Genomic DNA, 19,057 nt, shown 5'->3' with positions numbered 1-19,057 from the left:
GGATACTTAAGAGTGAGATTTTCTTGCTATATTTTGAGGAAGCTTTGTAAAGAAACTTGCTAAAATGTTTTCCAAAGTTGTTGCCACATTTTAAGTTCCCACTGGTAACATATGAAGGTTCCCGTTTTTCTACATCCTGGCCAATACTTGTTATTCTTTTAGATTGGAAACATTCTAATGAGTGTGAAGTTGTATTTTGTGGTTTTAATATGCATTTTCCTAATGACTAATGATGTTGAGCATTTTTTCCCAAGTATAGATCTTATGTTTATCTTCTTTGGTGAAATGTGTATTTAAGTCTTGCCAATTTTTAAATTGGATTATTGCCAGCTTTTCTGAGTTGTATAATTTATAATATTCTCAATACAAAATCTTTATTAGAAATGTGAATTCCAGATATTTCCTCCCACTCCATGGCTTAGCTTTTCATTTTTTTTTTTCTTAGTTGTAGGTGGACACCTTTATTTTTATTTATTTATTTTTATGTGGTGCTGAGGATTGAAGCCAGCGCCTCACACGCGCTAGGTGAGCGCTTTACAATTAAGCCATAACCCCAGATCGTAGCACTTCATTTTTTAATGAAGTTTTTCAAAGCACAAAATTTCTTGTGGGTAAGTTCGGTGTGTCTGTTTTTCCTTATGTGACTCATGCTTTTAATATTGTATCTAAGGAGCTTTTGGTCAAAGCCAAATTCATAAAGTTAAGAAGAATATTTCCTGTTTGTTTTTAAAAATTTATACTCTTACTTTGTACGGTTAGATCTCTGTCTAGCACCACCCCCCACGTTTTTGTTTTGTTTTGTTTTTTTGGTGGTGCTAAGGAAAGAACCCAGGGCCTCAGGCAAGCACTCTACCACTAAGCCATATCCCCAGCCTCTGTCCATTTTGGGTTAATTTTTCTTTCCCTTGGTTTCAGTTACTCATGGTCAGCCATGGTCTGAAAGTTACATGACAGATTTGAGGAATAAATAATTCATAAGTTTTAAATAGCTTTTATTATAGTGTAATTGTTCATTCTTATTAGTTCTTATTGTTAATCTCTTGCTTTGCCTAATTTATAAATTAAATTTTATCACAGGTCTATGTGTATAATGGGAAAATCTATATATATATATATATATATTTCACTGTTCATATATATATATATATATGTTCACTGCTTTGCCTAATTTATAAATTAAATTTTATCACAGGTCTATGTGTATAATGGGAAAATCAATATATATATATATATATATATTTCACTGTTATCTGTGGTTTCACCCATCCACTGGAGATCTTGGAACATGTTCCCCATGGATAAGGGAGGACTACTATAGTATGAATTAAAGTTCTAAATTCATCTCTTTGTATGTGTATATTCAGTTGTCCCATTTGCCTTTGATAATATTTTTCTAGCACACAAATTGTATTAATTATTGTGTTTGCCAAAATTATATTTTATGATGGGAGAATATGAAGATAGAAATTGGGTGCCTAATTATTAGGTCTTTTTGTTTTCTATTAATAACAGGTTTTCACTAAAGGAGGTAGAGAAGTGTGAGTCATCTGGTTAGAGAAGTTGGTGCCTCAGTATATCAGTCCATATTTTTTCATAATACTACAGTAATTTGTGAAGTGAATAAATATAAATGTGTTAGAGCAAGGTGACAGAGTAGGCCATGGTATATAAATTTGTAGCCTTTTTTATTTGGATCCTTTGTCCTCATGAACCAATATGGAAGGCCACCTACCTGCCATCATTATAGGCTTATGCACACTATTCCTGTTGATTGTTCCAGACTCAGGAACTGCAGAAGTTAAATGGACTTTGTTTAGGGTCTTAGGAATTGCAATTCAGGAAGGACAGATTTAGATAGCTCTAAGTCAGTGTTCCAAAGAAGACAAAAAAGGAGGTTGCTTGTAGGAAAATTTCTGTTGGAGTATAGGTGCTGTGTGACAGGGGCTATGTGACCAATAGAAGATATAGAGACATTTTTACCTAGTAAGATTATTAACAAGTAAATAAGTATCCCATTTTTACTTGGTAAAAATATCTATAAAAATATTTGGGCCCATTGTAATTATTTATTCTAGATGCCTATAGTTAGGAGGTAACGAAAGTTAACATTCCTAGGCAGCAGCTGGAGTTGTGCATAAGTCCTGCCTCCTTTTGGCCTGTAGACTCCATTTTTAAATGCCTTAAAAAAATATTTTAATGATCTTTGTTGTTTTCATCATAGTTTTCCTTTTCACACTCCTCTTCCTATTGGTATAGTAATATTTGGATGTGGAGAAAAAGTTTTCTTCATCTTTGAATCTGTTTTTAAATATATGAAGGGCAGCCAAGGCAAAATTTTTATTCTTTGGTACAAGCATCTTCAGTATGTATATGGCAAAATTTAATTGAAAAATAAGAATTATTTTTTCCTTTATTTTCAAATTAGGCTCAGCGAGAACCTTTGACAAGAGCACGAAGTGAAGAAATGGGGAGGATCGTACCAGGACTTCCTTCAGGATGGGCCAAGGTAAAAGTCAAAATGAAAATGTATAATTTTGTGCTTTGAAATAAATTAAAAAGTTACTCTGTTCCTTTAAAAATATACTTTTATTTTACTTATTCTACCTCACCTCTAATACAGCCAATTCTGTTTCTTCATTGTAGAAGACATAGCTCCTTCCCTTAATAACCACAAGGTTAGATGTTTCAATACCCAACCTGGAATATTATCTGCAATATATGAGTATTCTGGCAATATTATTTTGAAATAGTGTATTATGTTAAAACTTAAACGTCTTTGGACGTTTAATTAGAGAAGTGAGTGTCATTTTATTGGAATTATTGTAAGAATGTAGCTTGATGCTAGAGTATGAGCTCTAGCATATGTTAGTCACTGGGTTCAATCCCCAGCAAACCACCCCTCCAAATTAACCTAAAAATAAATTTAGCAGTAATATACTTTGGAATGTTTTCTTTGTTTATAAAACAGTCATTTTTGGTTTTTTGTTTTTCTTTTCCTTCTAAGTTTCTTGACCCAATTACCGGAACCTTTCGTTATTATCATTCACCCACCAACACTGTTCATATGTATCCACCGGAAATGGCTCCCACGTCTGCACCTCCTTCCACCCCTCCAACTCATAAAGCCAAACCCCAGATTCCTGCTGAGAGAGATAGGGAACCATCCAAACTGAAGCGCTCCTACTCCTCCCCAGACATCACCCAGGCCATTCAAGAGGAAGAAAAGAGGAAGCCAACAGTAACTCCTACAGTTAATCGCGAAAATAAGTAAGTTTATATTAACTCCTAGAATTAGAATAATATGCTATATTTTAAGACCTACTCTAAATAGATTATCATATTAAAGATAGGGAATCAGAAATTTCTGTGGAAGCTGTACTAGCCATTGTTATTTATCATGGAGAAAAAAGAAATGAATAAGAAAATGTTCCTTTTTTTTTCAGCGAAGTGCAGCTAACTTAATATACAAGAGGGAATTACCATAAGTAAATGTAAATCTACAAGTATTTTTATACAGTTAGAATTCATAGTGGTATGCCACAGACCATTCACAAGTTTCTCATAAATGATTGTGGGAGACCTTTTTCTCTCTTTTAGGACCATAATTTATAGAATTGTTGAGTTTTCATTCTTGCAGCACCCAAGTTCCAAGCTTTTTTCTCCTCAGCCAGTAATGTGAGAGCAAAGCTTTCCTGTTATACGGAAACAAGCACTATAGTGTGTCTGCCTCTAATCGTCATTCTGTTCCTGTTTATTTATTGTATTTCTGCTATTCTGTTCACAAGTAGTGATCAGTGGGTTCATTTGTTTCCCAAAGTAGTATCTCATTTAATACATTTCTGGCTTCATCCCTTTTTTAATCTGCTAATGAATAGACTTTTTTGTCATTTCCTAAACAATGCAGTGTATTAGTTATTACAAGTAATCAGGTGATTAAAGTACACAGGAGGATATAAACAGGATAATACAAATACTGTAGCATTTTATAGAAGGGACTTGAGTATTCTTAGATATTGGTATCTGCAGGGGGTCTTGGGTACTTATTTATATTGACTGTAAATAAATGAGTTTGTTTTTTCATTATATACCTCTGTTAATTACTAAAGAATTCCAATAGGCTATCTTTTTGGCCCTTTTAGTAATACATTTCATGGAAGTAGTTGATATTTTTTCCTCCTGAGAACTTATTCTGTCAGGTAGAAACTTGTTTGAAGGAGCTTTTTAAAATTCTGTTTTATCTGTGGGGCACAGTGGTGCACACCTGTATTCCCAGCAGCTTGGGAGGTTGAGGCAAGAGGATCACAAGTTCAAGCCAACCTTGGTAACTTAGTGAGACCCTGTCCCTAAATAAAATATTTTTTTTTAAGGACTGGGAATGTGGCTCAGTGGTTAAGTGCCCCTAGGTTCAATTCCTTGTACCCCCCCCCCAAAAAAAAATTCTGTTTACCAAGTTACAGATTTTAGAAATCATAATAACTGGTGAGATTTAATTCCTTCTTGACTCATAATTCTTATTAAAGTAAATTAAATTTGGCTACTATTAATTAAAGACTACCTCATATTCATTTCAGTTCATGTATTTTATACATACTCAAAAAAACAGTTCGGCATGGTGGCACATGCAGAAGGATTACAGGCTCTTCAAGCTCAGTCTCAGCAATTTAGCAAGACAATGTCTCAGAAAATAAAAAGAACTGGGGATATACTTTCAGTAGTGGAGAGCCCTTATGTTCAGTGCTTCCAAAAAGAAAAGACCTATCATTTAAGATTTTCCTTAGAGCTGTAGTTCTAGTAGTTCCACATATAAACCAACAAAAGTCTAGGAGTTTTTCTCTAATCTGGAATTATCCAGTGGATCATTCCGTACTAATGGAAACATTATCAGTGCTAATGTGAGTTTTGGCTATTTTGAGTAGAGTTAGTGACACTGAAGAACTGAATTTTTAATTTTAATTGATTTAAATTTGACTAGCCCACCTGTGATTAGTCAGCCACAACTCTAGACTTGAAGTAATAGTACCCAAATAACCTCTGCCTCTTCTGATATCTCTTCCATGGTAATTTTTTTTATGATTCTTTGCCATTTTGGTTAGGTTCAAGTATTTACAATGCCAGCCTCCCTGGGCCATTTAAGGGGTTTGAAAGTGCCTTCTCTATTAGAGATCCTCATTCATGAGAAGCTAGAGGATCTCTATCATGGTATCTTTAGGACCACCAACCCACATAAGAGGTTAAAGGTACGTGATTTGTGGGAGGGACTTAGATGACATCCAGGTGTAACCTAGTTAATAAGTGTCCTGTAAGATGCAGTTACCTTATGAACTAATAGACTGTGGACAAGGTTAGTGTGGTACAGGTAGTATAGTTGGCTGCCAATTGTAGTGTGAACCTTAGTTTCAGATGCTCTGCATTTTAAGACATCTTCTGTACTCTTTCTTCCTTAGGCCAGTATGCTATCCTAAAGCTGAGATCTCAAGGCTTTCTGCTTCTCAGATTCGGAACCTCAATCCTGTTTTTGGAGGATCTGGACCAGCTCTTACTGGACTTCGTAATTTAGGAAATACTTGTTATATGAACTCAATATTGCAGTGCCTATGTAATGCCCCACATTTGGCTGATTATTTCAACCGAAACTGTTATCAGGATGATATTAACAGGTAATAAATGTCTTACTTTTGCAATGTAGTATGTGTGTATGTATGTGAATGTGTGTTGTTTTTTGTAATTCAACATATTTCTGATCCTGAGCCCTGTATTTTTTTTTTTCCCCTACATTTTTTTTTATTGGTGTTTCATAGTTGTATATAATGGTGGGATTTGTTGTTGGAATTCATGGCATTCCACAATATGACAGTATAATTTGGTCATTATCACATTCCACTCCCTCTCATCTCCCATCCCTTGGTTCCTTTCCTCTGTTCTGTTGATCTCCCTTTGATTTTTTTGGGTGCTGGGGATCGAACCCAGGGCCTTGTGCTTACAAGGCAAGCACTCTACCAACTGAGCTATCTCCCCAGCCCCTCCCTTTGATTTTCATGAGATCTACGTCCCCACTTTTTTTTTTTTTTTTTTTCCCCTTCCTCCTCTAGCTTCCACATATGAACAAAAACAACCCTTGGCCCTCCAAGTTTGGCTTATTTTGCTTAAGATAATGGTCCCAAGTTGCAATATACTATTAAAAGGATATTTAATCATACTTATTATCTGGTCCATTTTGTACTGCTCTAACAAAGTACCCGTGAGTGGGTAATTATAAAGAACAGAAATTTATTGTTCTCAGTTCTGGAGATGGGATGTCTAAGATGAAGGTGGTACTGATCAAGGCCTTCTTTATTTTGGTACTGGGGTTTGAACCCAGGGGTGCTCTCTGAACTGCATCCCTAGTTCTTTTGAGACGGGGTCTTCCTAAATTGGTCTGAGTTGCTGGGATTAGAGTTTACAGCATCATGCCTGGTTGGTCAGGGCCTTATTGCTGTGTCCTCACATAGCAGAAGGTGGGAAGATGAGAGAGGACAGACTCCTTTTGTCATGCCCTTGTCTAATTGCACCTAATCACATTCATGAGGGGGAGCCCTCATAGCCTAACACCCCACCTTTTAACACTGTAACAGTGGCAACACCTGAATTTGGAGAGAACACATTCAAACCATAGCACTTCTCAGTTCCAGAGAAGATAAATTAGGAAAGGGGAAAATATCTTTATTTGTAAGAATAAGATAGAGAAGAGTCAACTCTAATAGTAAGGGACAGACAGGAAGAGAGCAGCACAAGAAATCAGAACCTCACTCATAAAACTGCAACCTGTTGATGAGGAGGAGGAGCAGGGCTTACAGCCAAAATAAATTGGAGGACTAAAGCAGAGTAAGATTCAGATGAGTATTTGGTAATAAATCTGCACGTAAATATTTTAATGTAGGACTATGGTATGTGAATAGTTTAATGTTGACATCAAGAATCCACTGTCCCTTTCAACATTTCCTTTATTGCTATTTTTGTAACTTTACTTTCACTTTCATAGGTCAAATTTGTTGGGGCATAAAGGTGAAGTGGCAGAAGAGTTTGGTATAATCATGAAAGCACTGTGGACAGGACAGTATAGGTACATCAGTCCAAAAGACTTTAAAATCACCATTGGGAAGATCAATGACCAGTTTGCAGGGTACAGCCAACAAGATTCACAAGAATTGCTTCTGTTCCTCATGGATGGACTCCATGAAGACCTAAATAAAGTAAGATTTAATTTTTCTAAGTTGCAGACTCCCTAGGGTTGTTCAGTGACAATTTATTGAAATGTAGTGACTTTGTACTAAGGCATGGAGCTACAATACAGATATATCTGATGAATGTAATACAAGTTGAGGATCCCTTATCTAATATGCTTGCTTTTGGGGTAGTTTGGATTTTAGATTTTTTTTGAATTTTGAAATATTTACATATACATAATATAACTTGGGACTGGGGCCTCAATCTAAACACAGAATTCACTTATATTTCATATTTACCTTATATACATAGCCTGAAGTTAATTTTACAAAATATTTTTAAGTAATTTTGTGCATGAAACATTTTCATGGTGTGTAATTTTCCACTTGTGGCAGCATGTCAGTGCTCAAAAAGTTTTGATTTTGGAGCATTTTGGCTTTTCAGGTTAGGAATTCTTGACCTGTATTTGAAAAGAAGTATATATAGTATTAGTGTTAACAGGCAGTAATGCTGAGCAGTTTGCAAGTGTTAAACTAGTTGTTGTAGATACTATTCATAATTCACATGTATTTGAAAATAAAATCAAGTGATTTTATAGAAGATTAGCTACAGATGGCCTGAACTCCTTTATTGTATATTTATGTTATTACAAATGTTTGTTACATAGTATGTATATATCATTACACTATATTCTTACTCTTTCTAAAATAAGAATTATACCATGTAACCAAATGATGCAGGTTTAGTTTTTATTGAGACATGTATCTCTACATAAATGACCATCCTCCATTTGTATGTGACAGCTGCAACCATCATCTCTTCTTCAGATAACTTTGGGGTCACCATTCTTAACAGTGAACACACACATAAGTATTTGGATATATACACATATTTGTATATGTTTCGATTTATGAAGCTAGAACAATGAAATTACATTTCTCTAGTTATAGCCCTTATTCACAGCTTCTTTTTTCAAAACCAGACTTGATAAAGTAGGTTTATTTCAGCTACAATTACTTTTTGCAGCATTTATCAGAACTACAAGCATTTTAAATCTGCAGTGTTTATATTTAATTTTATTCTTTCAATTTTATATTTAATGATGTCTTTCAGGTGCTAATAGTCTAAATAATCTTATTTCCAGGCTGATAATCGGAAGAGACATAAAGAAGAAAATAATGATCATCTCGATGACTTTAAAGCTGCCGAACATGCTTGGCAGAAACATAAGCAGCTCAATGAGTCTATTATTGTTGCACTTTTTCAGGGTCAGTTCAAATCCACAGTACAGTGCCTCACCTGTCACAAAAAATCTAGGACATTTGAGGCCTTCATGTATTTATCTCTACCACTAGCATCCACAAGTAAATGTACATTACAGGTAAGTTTCAGAAGGAAAGAAAATGATTTGTTGGGTAAAAATGTCATTTATATACATATATACCTTTTTCAGCAACTTTTTTGTGGTCATCACCTCTGTAAACATAAGAATTAGAAATTTACCTTTTTTATCGACTCTTTCTGAGAATTGATAATGTTTTTTAAAATTTTGGTTTTTTGTCTTGCATCACTGAGGGTAGAACCCAGGGCCTTGCACATGCTAAAAGCACATGCTTTACCTACATGCCCAGCCCTAAAGTTTCAATTTGAAAAGTTGTATGTTTACTTCACCTTAGATCTGCTTTCCATGAGTATGTGCTTTATAGGGGGATATCAAATATTTGGGGTTTTACACAACAGCAGTGTGATTTATATAATTGTTTGTTGATACTGTTAGTCTTAACTTCCATTGGAACATCATTTCCTCCAAGCAAGTCTTCCCTAGCCCATCTAGTGCAAGTTGGAGGTCTTTCCTGTGTGCCATCATGACCCACGGCACATTTCCTTTCATCATAGACCCTCACTGTGCTGATTCTGTTCATTGGAATATGTTCCTCACCCAGTTTGGAACTTTTGTTCAAAAGACTGATGTATCCCTCGTGCCTAAGGAATGAATTAGTAAAGAGCTACTGTCTGGTGCTGTGTAAGGACATTAATTCTTAAACATTGCTACTTGTTTTTTTTTCACTAGGATTGCCTTAGATTATTTTCCAAAGAAGAAAAACTCACAGATAACAACAGATTTTACTGCAGTCATTGCAGAGCTCGACGGGATTCTCTAAAAAAGATAGAAATCTGGAAGTTGCCACCTGTGCTTTTAGTGCATCTGAAACGGTAAAGGGGAAATTTTTTCTATCTGTTCAGTAAAACATAGATGAAGGAATTCAAAGTCCTAGGTAATTTACACTTCTTACACTGGCTACAAAAGAAACATAACAAAGGTAGATTGTCTGGCTGGGGCAGCTTGGAGGGAAATAAAGCAGAAATGACCCCAGAATACAATACTATTACTTCATGTAGTTCCATGTGAAACTAAATTGTTACATCAAGTGAAAATGTATAAAAATAAATGTTATACAGTATACTTCTAACACAAATTAGCAGGTCAAAATTAACATTCCAACAGTAAGCATAATGAAACAGATTTAATCATGTGTTAAAAAACGAAATAACAGGATTTTTTAAAAGTGTAATTTTAAAGGTAAAATATGTTAGTGATGTTAAGTGTAGACTGTTTTGTCCAGATTTTTCTAACTGAAGAAAAAAAATCTAGTCCTATAGTAGAGGGAATGATGGTGAAAGATGTAAAATACATACCAGATCTTTTACTCTTACTCTTTGGTCTTTTGATAACTTTCGAGTTGGTTTTGTGAAAAACTTCTTTAAAGGATGTTTCCCATCTTTTTATTGAGAAGTGTAATTTTTGTTTCAAAGAAAGCATTTCTGTCTGGAAGATTCTTAGTTATTAATGTTAATTTCAAGATTGTTGTGTTCATATTTCTCTCATATAAGTTTTTCCTAACAAAACTTGACCATTGTCCTTTTTCTTGAGGATTGTAGAGGTATAAACATGTTATAAATGAACACAGATTTGTTCTGTAAATATTTGAGTGCTGTTATTCTTAAAGGATATTCACAAGTGTATACCGTTTAGAATTTTCTTTTTAAAAAATGATGATGAACCGGATGTGGTGGCACATTCCTGTAATCCCAGCGACTCAGGAGGCTGAGACATGAAGAGCACAAATTCAAAGCCAACCTCAGCACTTTAGTGAGGCCCTAAGCAACTTAATGAGACCCTGTCTCAAAATAAAACATTTTTTAAAAGGCTGGGGATGTGGCTCAGTGGTAGAGAGCACTTGCCTAGCACACAGGAAGCCCTGAGTTTGATCCTGAGCACCACAAAAAATTAATTCTGGAATAACCATGTTACACCAACCAAAGCATCAGAGCAGAGTATGCAAGAATAATGATGGAGATTAAAATAATCACCAGTCTGCCTACAGTCACTTTGTGGATCTAGTGTTCCATAAAGTACAAGTTTAAATCTAGAGCAGCTCTCCTCAGTCTTTCCTGTCTGCTTTTGTGGCGATTAGTGTTCTGAGCATGCAGTCCTTTGTAGAGGACTTACATAACAATTGTAGCTGGTCAGTGGGTCAAGGGATCGAAGTGGGGACTTCCTCTATCATTGTTACTTTGGACAAGTTATTTAATATCTACAACTTCAGTGTCCTTGTTTGTAAGTTGGAAATGAAACAAATGTTTTTAACAGGTCCTTCAACTCCTAAAATTCTGAGTCTTTATATTTGAAATGAACTTTGTGATTATGGCTAAAAATCTGGATGTTAAATGAATGAGGATTCATGCTGATGTTTTTCTCTGGCAGTGTAATTCCTGTAATGTTTTGTTCTGCAGTTTTTCCTATGATGGCAGGTGGAAGCAAAAATTACAGACATCTGTGGACTTCCCTTTAGAAAATCTTGACTTGTCACAGTATGTTATTGGTCCAAAGAACAATTTGAAGAAATATAATTTGTTTTCTGTTTCAGTAAGTATCTTCTTAAACTAAAAACTTTTTTTTTTTAAGCAAACTAATAGGAGTTTCAAATGGCTCTTACCTCATAGAGTAAGAACAGCATAAACATTTGAAATTACTGACATTTTAAATAACCATTCAATTTTCATTTATGCTCTGTCTTGTTTGGCACAGAATCACTACGGTGGGCTGGATGGAGGCCACTACACTGCCTATTGTAAAAATGCAGCAAGACAGCGGTGGTTTAAATTTGATGATCATGAAGTTTCTGACATCTCCGTTTCTTCTGTGAAATCTTCAGCAGCTTATATCCTCTTTTATACTTCACTGGGACCACGAGCAACTGATGTAGCCACATAAGGAGAGCTAGTTAAGTTGTAAAAGGTTCAGTAAACAACTCTCAAAATGCTTACAAAGATAATGGATAGCTGCAACTGGTTATTTAGAGGAATTCTAGGACAGTGGGAACTGTTTTACTAGCACTATATAATTCAGGTCAGTGCTGTTATCAAAAAACTGACAAACAATATTTAACAAGTATCACAGTAAGCATCCCTTACCAGGTACCCTTTATTTCAAAACAACTTTTTAGTCTGCTCCAAAGTTAAAATAATTAACTAGCTAAGCATTATTATTCTACTGATCTGAAAACCATTATAACCTTCATTTTCTTTTTCACTGTTATGGCCTTTTCACATTTCTAATCCCAGCTTGATCTGCTATGAATACTCTAGGATGATGTAAAGCAGATAGGAATGTATATGTACATATTTATTGCACACTTGCACATCAATGTACATAGTTTAATGTGGTCCTTTTGTGAAGCCTAGAACTCAGAGGATTGCTGTTTTTGTTTCTTCTTTTTGTTCTTTTTTGGCCTATTCTGAGTAATGGCAGTGCTTTCTTAGGGAAATGACAGGGCAAAGCTATTTTTCTGTTGGCTTTGGGCTGTATTTGTGCACTAAATCTTTATTCTAAAACAATAAATGGAAACTTTCTTTAATTTTTTAAAATAAGAATTTCATTTACACCTACATTAAAATCTTAATGAGAAAAATAATTAAAAACCCTGTAAGTGTTCTGTCTTTAATGTTATCAATATAGGACAGTAGAACTATAGATTTTACACATACATACACACACCATTTATCCCACCACACTAACTCTAAATTTAGTTCACTTATCCCGTTGAATCAGGGATTCCATTCTTCCTTTAACATGGCACCAGAGCTACAGAGAGTACTTAACAATTCTCTGAGTTGAAAGTGAAAGATAAAAATAACACCCAGACTCATTCAATCAAGGGTAGAATTCTTAAGAATTGAGGTAAAAGGGTACGAGTCTGACCTGATTGCAGAATGAACTGCAATAATGAACCACATCTTTTCAGAGTGATATATTAAAAATGATAAAGGCGCTTAGACAATATCATTTATCTCAGGGACTCAGTTGCTACAAATTAAGTCAATAAGACACTTCATATAAAACACTCCATATGATTCTGAAAGTGCTTCTGAAAAATTGTCGCCATTAACTCTCAGGGAGAAGATGAAAAGCATGGGTTTCCAGTGATAAAGCTGACAACTTTTCATGTTCTTTAGTCAGTTGAGAAGACTTACAGATTTTTGACTGAATTATTATGTCAGTTAAATATTTTACAGTCTTATTTTTAAGCTCAGAGTCATTTGAATAAAAACAAAAAAAAATTGTTGTGTGTACCAGGGGTAGAACCCAAGCTTCACATGTGCTATAAAGTGCTCTATCACTGAGCTACACATAGCTTAATCCTGAGCAAAAATCATTGTCATATAACTCCATGCAGTATCTTTGGAACAAAATTTGTTGAATATATATAATTGAGATATTTCATAATAGAGAACCACAGTAATAAGTAAATTTTGAAACCTGAACTCAGTATGTAATCTGCAGGGCTTTGAAGCTCCCCACCATTAGCATTATTTTCATGCTTTTTTTCAATGAACCAGCACCCATTTTTGTGTTAACTTTTCTTACAAATACATTGCAGGTAAGACTGAAAAATGTTAGTGATGCAATTAAGTTAGTTGTAAGAGTTTTAATGACAAAGCAAAACTGAACTACCAGTTTCTGATTGCTTGCTTTGCATTTTCCAGGAAACATTGTTTTCCTAGCTCTTGCATTTTTGTATAGGTTTAGAAAAGGGCTGGCAGCTATAGAACAGGAGATATGCTGTAGCAGTTTGAACAGAAGTTTCTGGAATCTCACTGACTCTTGTGTCATCAAAGCTATACCAGGCTTGGGTAACTGAGTTCTTGCAGAAAGCAGTGTAGTGGCCCCCATCCAGATCACCAAAGTGGTTCTAGGGAAGAAAGGAATGTCAGACTTAGTATTGACATGCTAGTGCTCTAGCTACTACAACCAAAACAATAGGGCCAATAAAACTATTAAAATTGTCCCTTATACTTAATTAAAAGGAAATAATTTTGTTAAGTCATATGCATAGCCTGTGACTGCTATATTGTTTATCACTTCATTGGAACTGCTTACATGTTGTGCCCAGTGAGTAACAGAATCTGTGAATGAAATAGGATAGTATATGACAGCATTTGATTAATATTTATCAGTTAATACTTACTGTACATGCATGTTGAACATTAAAAGAAATTTTTAAAATAAATGACAAGGTAGCTAATCTTTACTAAATGAACTTATAATTTAAGGAGGGGCTCAAACATAAAAAGAAAAAAGTCATTTAACATTAGAATCAGACATTTAAGCAACTGTGTATTACCACAGCACAATTTGAGGGAGATGGGCATCAACAACTACCTCTATCACTTAGGGTCCAAAAAAGAACCTGTCCCATTCCTTATTTATCCATGTCTTTCTTAAGCCAGCAAAGGATTATGTGAAACAAAGACATTGAGTAACCTTACTCCCAAGAACATAATATGAGGGGGTGCACACCTGTAATCCCAGCAGCTTGGGAGACTGAGGCAGGAGGATTGCGAGTCCAAAGCCAGCCTCAGCAAAAGCGAGATGCTAAATAAGCAACTCAGTGAGACCCTGTCTCTAAATAAAATATAAAATAGGGCTGGGGATGTGGCTCAGTGGTGGAGAGCCCCTGAGTTCAATCCCCGGTACCTGCCACCTGCCACCCGCCCAAAAAAGAACATAGTATGATATAGAACAAGGGTTGGCAAACAATTACACATGGCCACACCTAGCCTGATACCTGTTCTCACATCACCCATGAGTTAAGAAGAGACTGTATATTTTTATATGGTTGAAATAAATCCAAATAATAATTTGTCACATTTGAAAATTTCATGAAATCCAAATTTCAGTGTTCTTAAAGTTTTATGGGAACACAATTATGCTCATTTGTTTTATGTTTTACAGTGGCTCCTTTAATGCTACTGCAGTAAATTTGAATTATTGGAACAGAAACCATATGGTGTGCAAGGCCTAAAATATTAATAGTATCTAGAATCTTTTACAGACTAAGTTTGCTGACCCCTGGCATAGAAGAAAATAGATTTTTGTAGCCAATTCCAATTCACATATAATATATAATGACCTTAGAATAATTAACCTTGCTGAGCTTTAATTCTGCATCTTTTAACATCAATGTTAGACTAGTCTTACACAGCTATTGTCAGATACATTCTAGAATTAGCTCAGAGGAGGTACTTAAATTACATGTCCCCTTATACCTACCTCTTTTGTACCTTTCCCCTTTAGTGTCATAGAAATATCCCCAAACTGACAATTAAAACATCTTTCTGGTCCTGGTCCTTGCCATATGATCTTAAACTGACAAGCTTCAATGAAGCTTCCTTGTGTGTGTGTATGTGTGTGTTTAATGGTGCCCACAATAGTGTGATATAACTTCATTGAGAAAAACAAAACATCTAGTGAATGTGTAGTTCTCAGGTCAGGAAATTATGTTCTGAAATGATTAGACCATGGCTGGAGTATTATGTTCAGTTTTGATGAATTTTTTTTAGGTTGACATAATGAGAGAAGGTGAAGCATCTTTCTTGACTTCCATGTCCAGCACTTAAGGCAGACAGCTAGTCCAAAAGCCTATTCCAAAACCTGTAAAGGATGCTGGATTTAAAAAAAAGTAAATACCCTTTGAAATGCATAACTCATGTGAAAGATGTTATAATGAGGGTAATTCCCAGGAGTCAAAAACAAGAAATTAGAAAGTAGCATGATGCCCTATACCCTTGACTACTTGGGAATAAAGACAGTTCCTGGTCTCTGTTACCAGAGTGCCTGTTAAATGGTCATACATTAGGGGTAATATCTTAGGCCCTTGCCAGGTGAGAAGTTGGCTTGATGTCTATACACAAAACCAGAGGGGATTCGCCCTCAATGAAAGGATAAACTAGCAGGGGATAGGGGAAATCCTCCCTTTAATGCTTGTGTTAGCTTGGACTCTGGGTACAGATAATAGAAGTCATTCCTGAGAATTTGTTACCACAAATAGCCTTCTTACCAGTTTGGGATTCAAACTTACACTACCTGTACTGTCTGTGAATCCTGGCATTTAAAAAATGAAAAGTACTTCTTGGGTACTTAACCTGAAGAAAATTTCCAGATTGAGGCACCTTAACTCAGGCTATCCAAGATACCCATATAGAAAACCCCAATGAAAAAAAAAAACCAATGAAGTTGAGCTCACAGTTCAAATAATGGAAGGCACAAGGAAACAGTTCACTATGAATAAACCAGGAAGCAATAAATATCTAGATTAAACTCCCAAAGGACTTTAAATAATAGAATTGTCAAAATAAAGACTATAAATAAATATATTTAAGATTATTAAAGACATTTAAGAGAAGGAAACTAATAAAATAAAAAGGCTAAACAACTTCCAGAAACAAAATTACAATACTTAAAAATTATTGGACAGGCCAGGTACACCTGTCATCCTAGCAACTCAGGAGGCTGAGGCAGGAGCATCATGAATTCAAAGCCAACCTCACAACTTAGTGAGGCACTAAGCAACTCAGTGAAATTCTGTCTCAGAAAAACAAAAAAGGCTGGAACTGTAACTCAGTGGCTAAATGCCCCTGGGTTCAATCCCCAGTACCAAAAAAAAAAAAAAAAAAAAAAAAAAAAAAATATATATATATATATATATATATATATATATATATGTATATATAGTGGACAGACCAAGCATGGTAGTACACACCTGTAATCCCAGCCACTTGGAGGGCTGAGGCAGGAGGAAGGCAAGTTCAAGGATGGCCTGGATGGTTTAGCAAAAGACCCTGTCTCAAAACAAAAATGAATTGGGGATTTAGCTCAGTGGTAAAGTGCCTCTGGGTTCAAAACCCGGCAATTGAGAGAAAAAAAAAAAAAGGAAGAGGAAAGTGCAGAAGGGCTAAGTAATGTATAGAATAAAAAGAGACTGAATAAATTATAAAAATTAAGCTGTGAAAATGACCATTAATGGAGTAGTGATAGAAAAATATGGGTTAAGAAGCATGGCATCATGTATAACTAATTGGAACAAATTTTAAAAAAAGAAAAGCATGGCAAATTGGATGAAAAAAGTCAGTATATTTCTAGTAGAAGGCCTAGGAAGGAAAGCAGAATATAGGAACAAGGCAATATTAAAAGTGATGACGGCTAAAAATTATTAACAAAAGACATGAATTTTCTAACTGAGGAAATGTAATGAGCCAGAGACAAATAGTCCTGCAGAGCAAGGCAAGGAGGAAAACCTTAAAAGCAACCAGAAAGAAAAGACAGATTACTCACACCCAAAAATGACATGTTGCTAGTAGAAGTTCTCTGGCAACCACAGAAACCAGAAAAACAAAATAGCTTCAAAATGAGGATGGTAAAGAACTTGTTATTCCAGAGCTAGTTTTCTAATTGCATTATCATTCAAGAATGAAAGTAGACTAAAGACTTTTTCAAAGGCTGATATAGAAGGATATAAGAGCCTCACTGAAAAGTCTGCTAAAATATGTGCAATATATATAAACAAAATTGAATAAAAGAGGGAAGAAAGAAATAAGAGAGAACAATTAGCAAAAAAGACTAGTAATGCTATTGGCAAATATAAACCAACTAGAACTGGATAAGTAATGTCTCCTATGGAGGCACAAAAAAAAAAAAAAAACCAAGTTAAAAATAAGATGCTGGAAAACAATAATGGTGTTCAGTGACCAGAATTTTAAAAAATGCTATCAAATCCTTCCATTTGGGAGGAATACAAGACCTTGGTTAACTTTAGTTTTTAAGTATGGAGTCCATAAATTTTAGGGTAATTGCTAAAGAATCAATGTGTAACTTCCAAAGTTGTGGAGGAAAAATAGTCTAAAGAGGACTTTATCAACTTAGTAACCTCCAAAAAATATGAGGAAACAACTAGAAAAATCAAGATAACATAAAGCACAAAAGATGGTCAAAAGCAACCCAACTTTATTTATGACCAGTTGAAATATATAGAAATAAACTAAACTTACCTGACCACGAACTGGATTTTAAAACTTTAGTTCTAGGGCTGGGGATATAGCTCAGTTGGAAGGCCCTGGGTTCGATCCCCAGCACCGCCAAAAAAAAAAAAAAAACTTTAGTTCTATACACTTTATAATATTTAGAACTCAGAAAAAGCTAAATTTAAAGGGATGACCAGGCCCAGCGAAGCACACCTGTAATTCCAGTGACTCAGGAAGCTGAGGCAGGAGGATCACAAGTTCAAGACCAGCCTCAGCAACTTAACAAGACTCTATCTCAAAAAATAAAAAGGGCTGGGGGTATGATTCATGGTAAGAGTGCCTCTGGGCTCAATCAAAATAATAATAATAATAATAATGGGATGGAAAAAAGATGTAGATGTACTACAAAAAGAGGATTAGCTATATGACTAGCAACCATATAATTATCAGCTAAAACGAACTTTAAGCCAAAAGGCACTAGAGTTGCTTTAAAATGAAAAAAGTTCTAGATCACCAAAAGATTATAATTCTTAACTTTCCTGCACCTAATAAAATAGATTTGTTTAAAAAGAGAGAACTGTAGGGAAAATTTGAGAAGTTTACCAGCATAATGGAAGATGTCAGCACATTTCTTTGAATTGTCAAACACAAAAATAATGTAGTTGTAACTTTGAACAATACATGCTTAACTTACCTAACAAAGAATCTGGCTTCTAAGGTAAAAACATACAAGTCTCAACAACTATAAAAGTTTCAGACAGACAATAGTCTTTGAACACAATATAGTAAAATTAGAATTTTTATAAAAATGACCCAAGTGCCCATACTTTTGGAAATTAAAAAAATATTTCTAGTAACTTTGTGAATAAGAAATTACAGCATCAATTTAAAATACTTAGAAACAATAATGAAAGCACCAAAACATAGGATATAGTCTCTGAGAATATCTTTAAAATAATATGGTGTGAGGAAAGGAGTGGGTCAGTATTATAGATCAGTTGATAATTGTTGATACTGGTTGATGAATGTGTGGGAGTTTATTACACCCTCCTATATATTTTGTATTTGTTTGCAATGTACTATAATAGAAAAAAATGGTAGACAGTAAAAATGGTACCTATAGAATTTGTAGTTTTAAATGCTTATATTTAAAAGAACAGACTAAACGTTAATGAACTAAGTATCTAACTTTAACCATTAAAACATGAGAGAATAAACCCAAAGAAAGGAGACAGAAAGAGAATTAAAATGATGAAATAGAACACAGAAGATAAAATGAGGAAGATCAGAATGCAAAAGTTAATCTTTCGAGAAGACTTAATTTGGACATCAATAATAAAACTGATAGAAGAGAAAAAAGGAATGATAAGTAATAGAAACAGTAAAAGATAGTATAGCTACAGACCCAACAGAAGTTAAAATATCTTTTTGTGTTGTGTGTGGTACTAGGGATTGAACCCAAGAGTGTTTTACTACTAGGTTACATTCCCCA

General features: G+C 34.8%; 2 protein-coding genes across 2 annotated transcripts in view; one reads left to right on the top strand and one right to left on the bottom strand.

Moving 5' to 3' along the window:
* Usp8 (ubiquitin specific peptidase 8) overlaps nucleotides 1-12,122 on the top strand; it is a 55,696-nt gene extending 43,574 nt beyond the window's left edge. Inside the window, exons 12-19 of the mRNA XM_047538855.1 lie at nucleotides 2,426-2,506; nucleotides 3,005-3,267; nucleotides 5,445-5,657; nucleotides 7,019-7,229; nucleotides 8,348-8,584; nucleotides 9,275-9,417; nucleotides 10,999-11,131; nucleotides 11,294-12,122. Coding sequence (XP_047394811.1) covers nucleotides 2,426-2,506; nucleotides 3,005-3,267; nucleotides 5,445-5,657; nucleotides 7,019-7,229; nucleotides 8,348-8,584; nucleotides 9,275-9,417; nucleotides 10,999-11,131; nucleotides 11,294-11,479 — 1,467 coding nt within the window. The 3' untranslated portion in view covers nucleotides 11,480-12,122. The remainder of the gene's footprint in view (nucleotides 1-2,425; nucleotides 2,507-3,004; nucleotides 3,268-5,444; nucleotides 5,658-7,018; nucleotides 7,230-8,347; nucleotides 8,585-9,274; nucleotides 9,418-10,998; nucleotides 11,132-11,293) is intronic.
* Nucleotides 12,123-13,265: 1,143 nt separating this feature from the next.
* Usp50 (ubiquitin specific peptidase 50) overlaps nucleotides 13,266-19,057 on the bottom strand; it is a 41,513-nt gene continuing 35,721 nt past the window's right edge. The window contains exon 7 of the mRNA XM_047538854.1: nucleotides 13,266-13,457. Coding sequence (XP_047394810.1) covers nucleotides 13,266-13,457 — 192 coding nt within the window. The remainder of the gene's footprint in view (nucleotides 13,458-19,057) is intronic.

Source organism: Sciurus carolinensis, chromosome 2, assembly GCF_902686445.1.
Source record: "Sciurus carolinensis chromosome 2, mSciCar1.2, whole genome shotgun sequence".
Lineage (NCBI taxonomy): Eukaryota > Metazoa > Chordata > Mammalia > Rodentia > Sciuridae > Sciurus > Sciurus carolinensis.
Note: the sequence above shows the minus strand (reverse complement) of the source record. Positions and strands in the feature narration are given on the sequence as shown.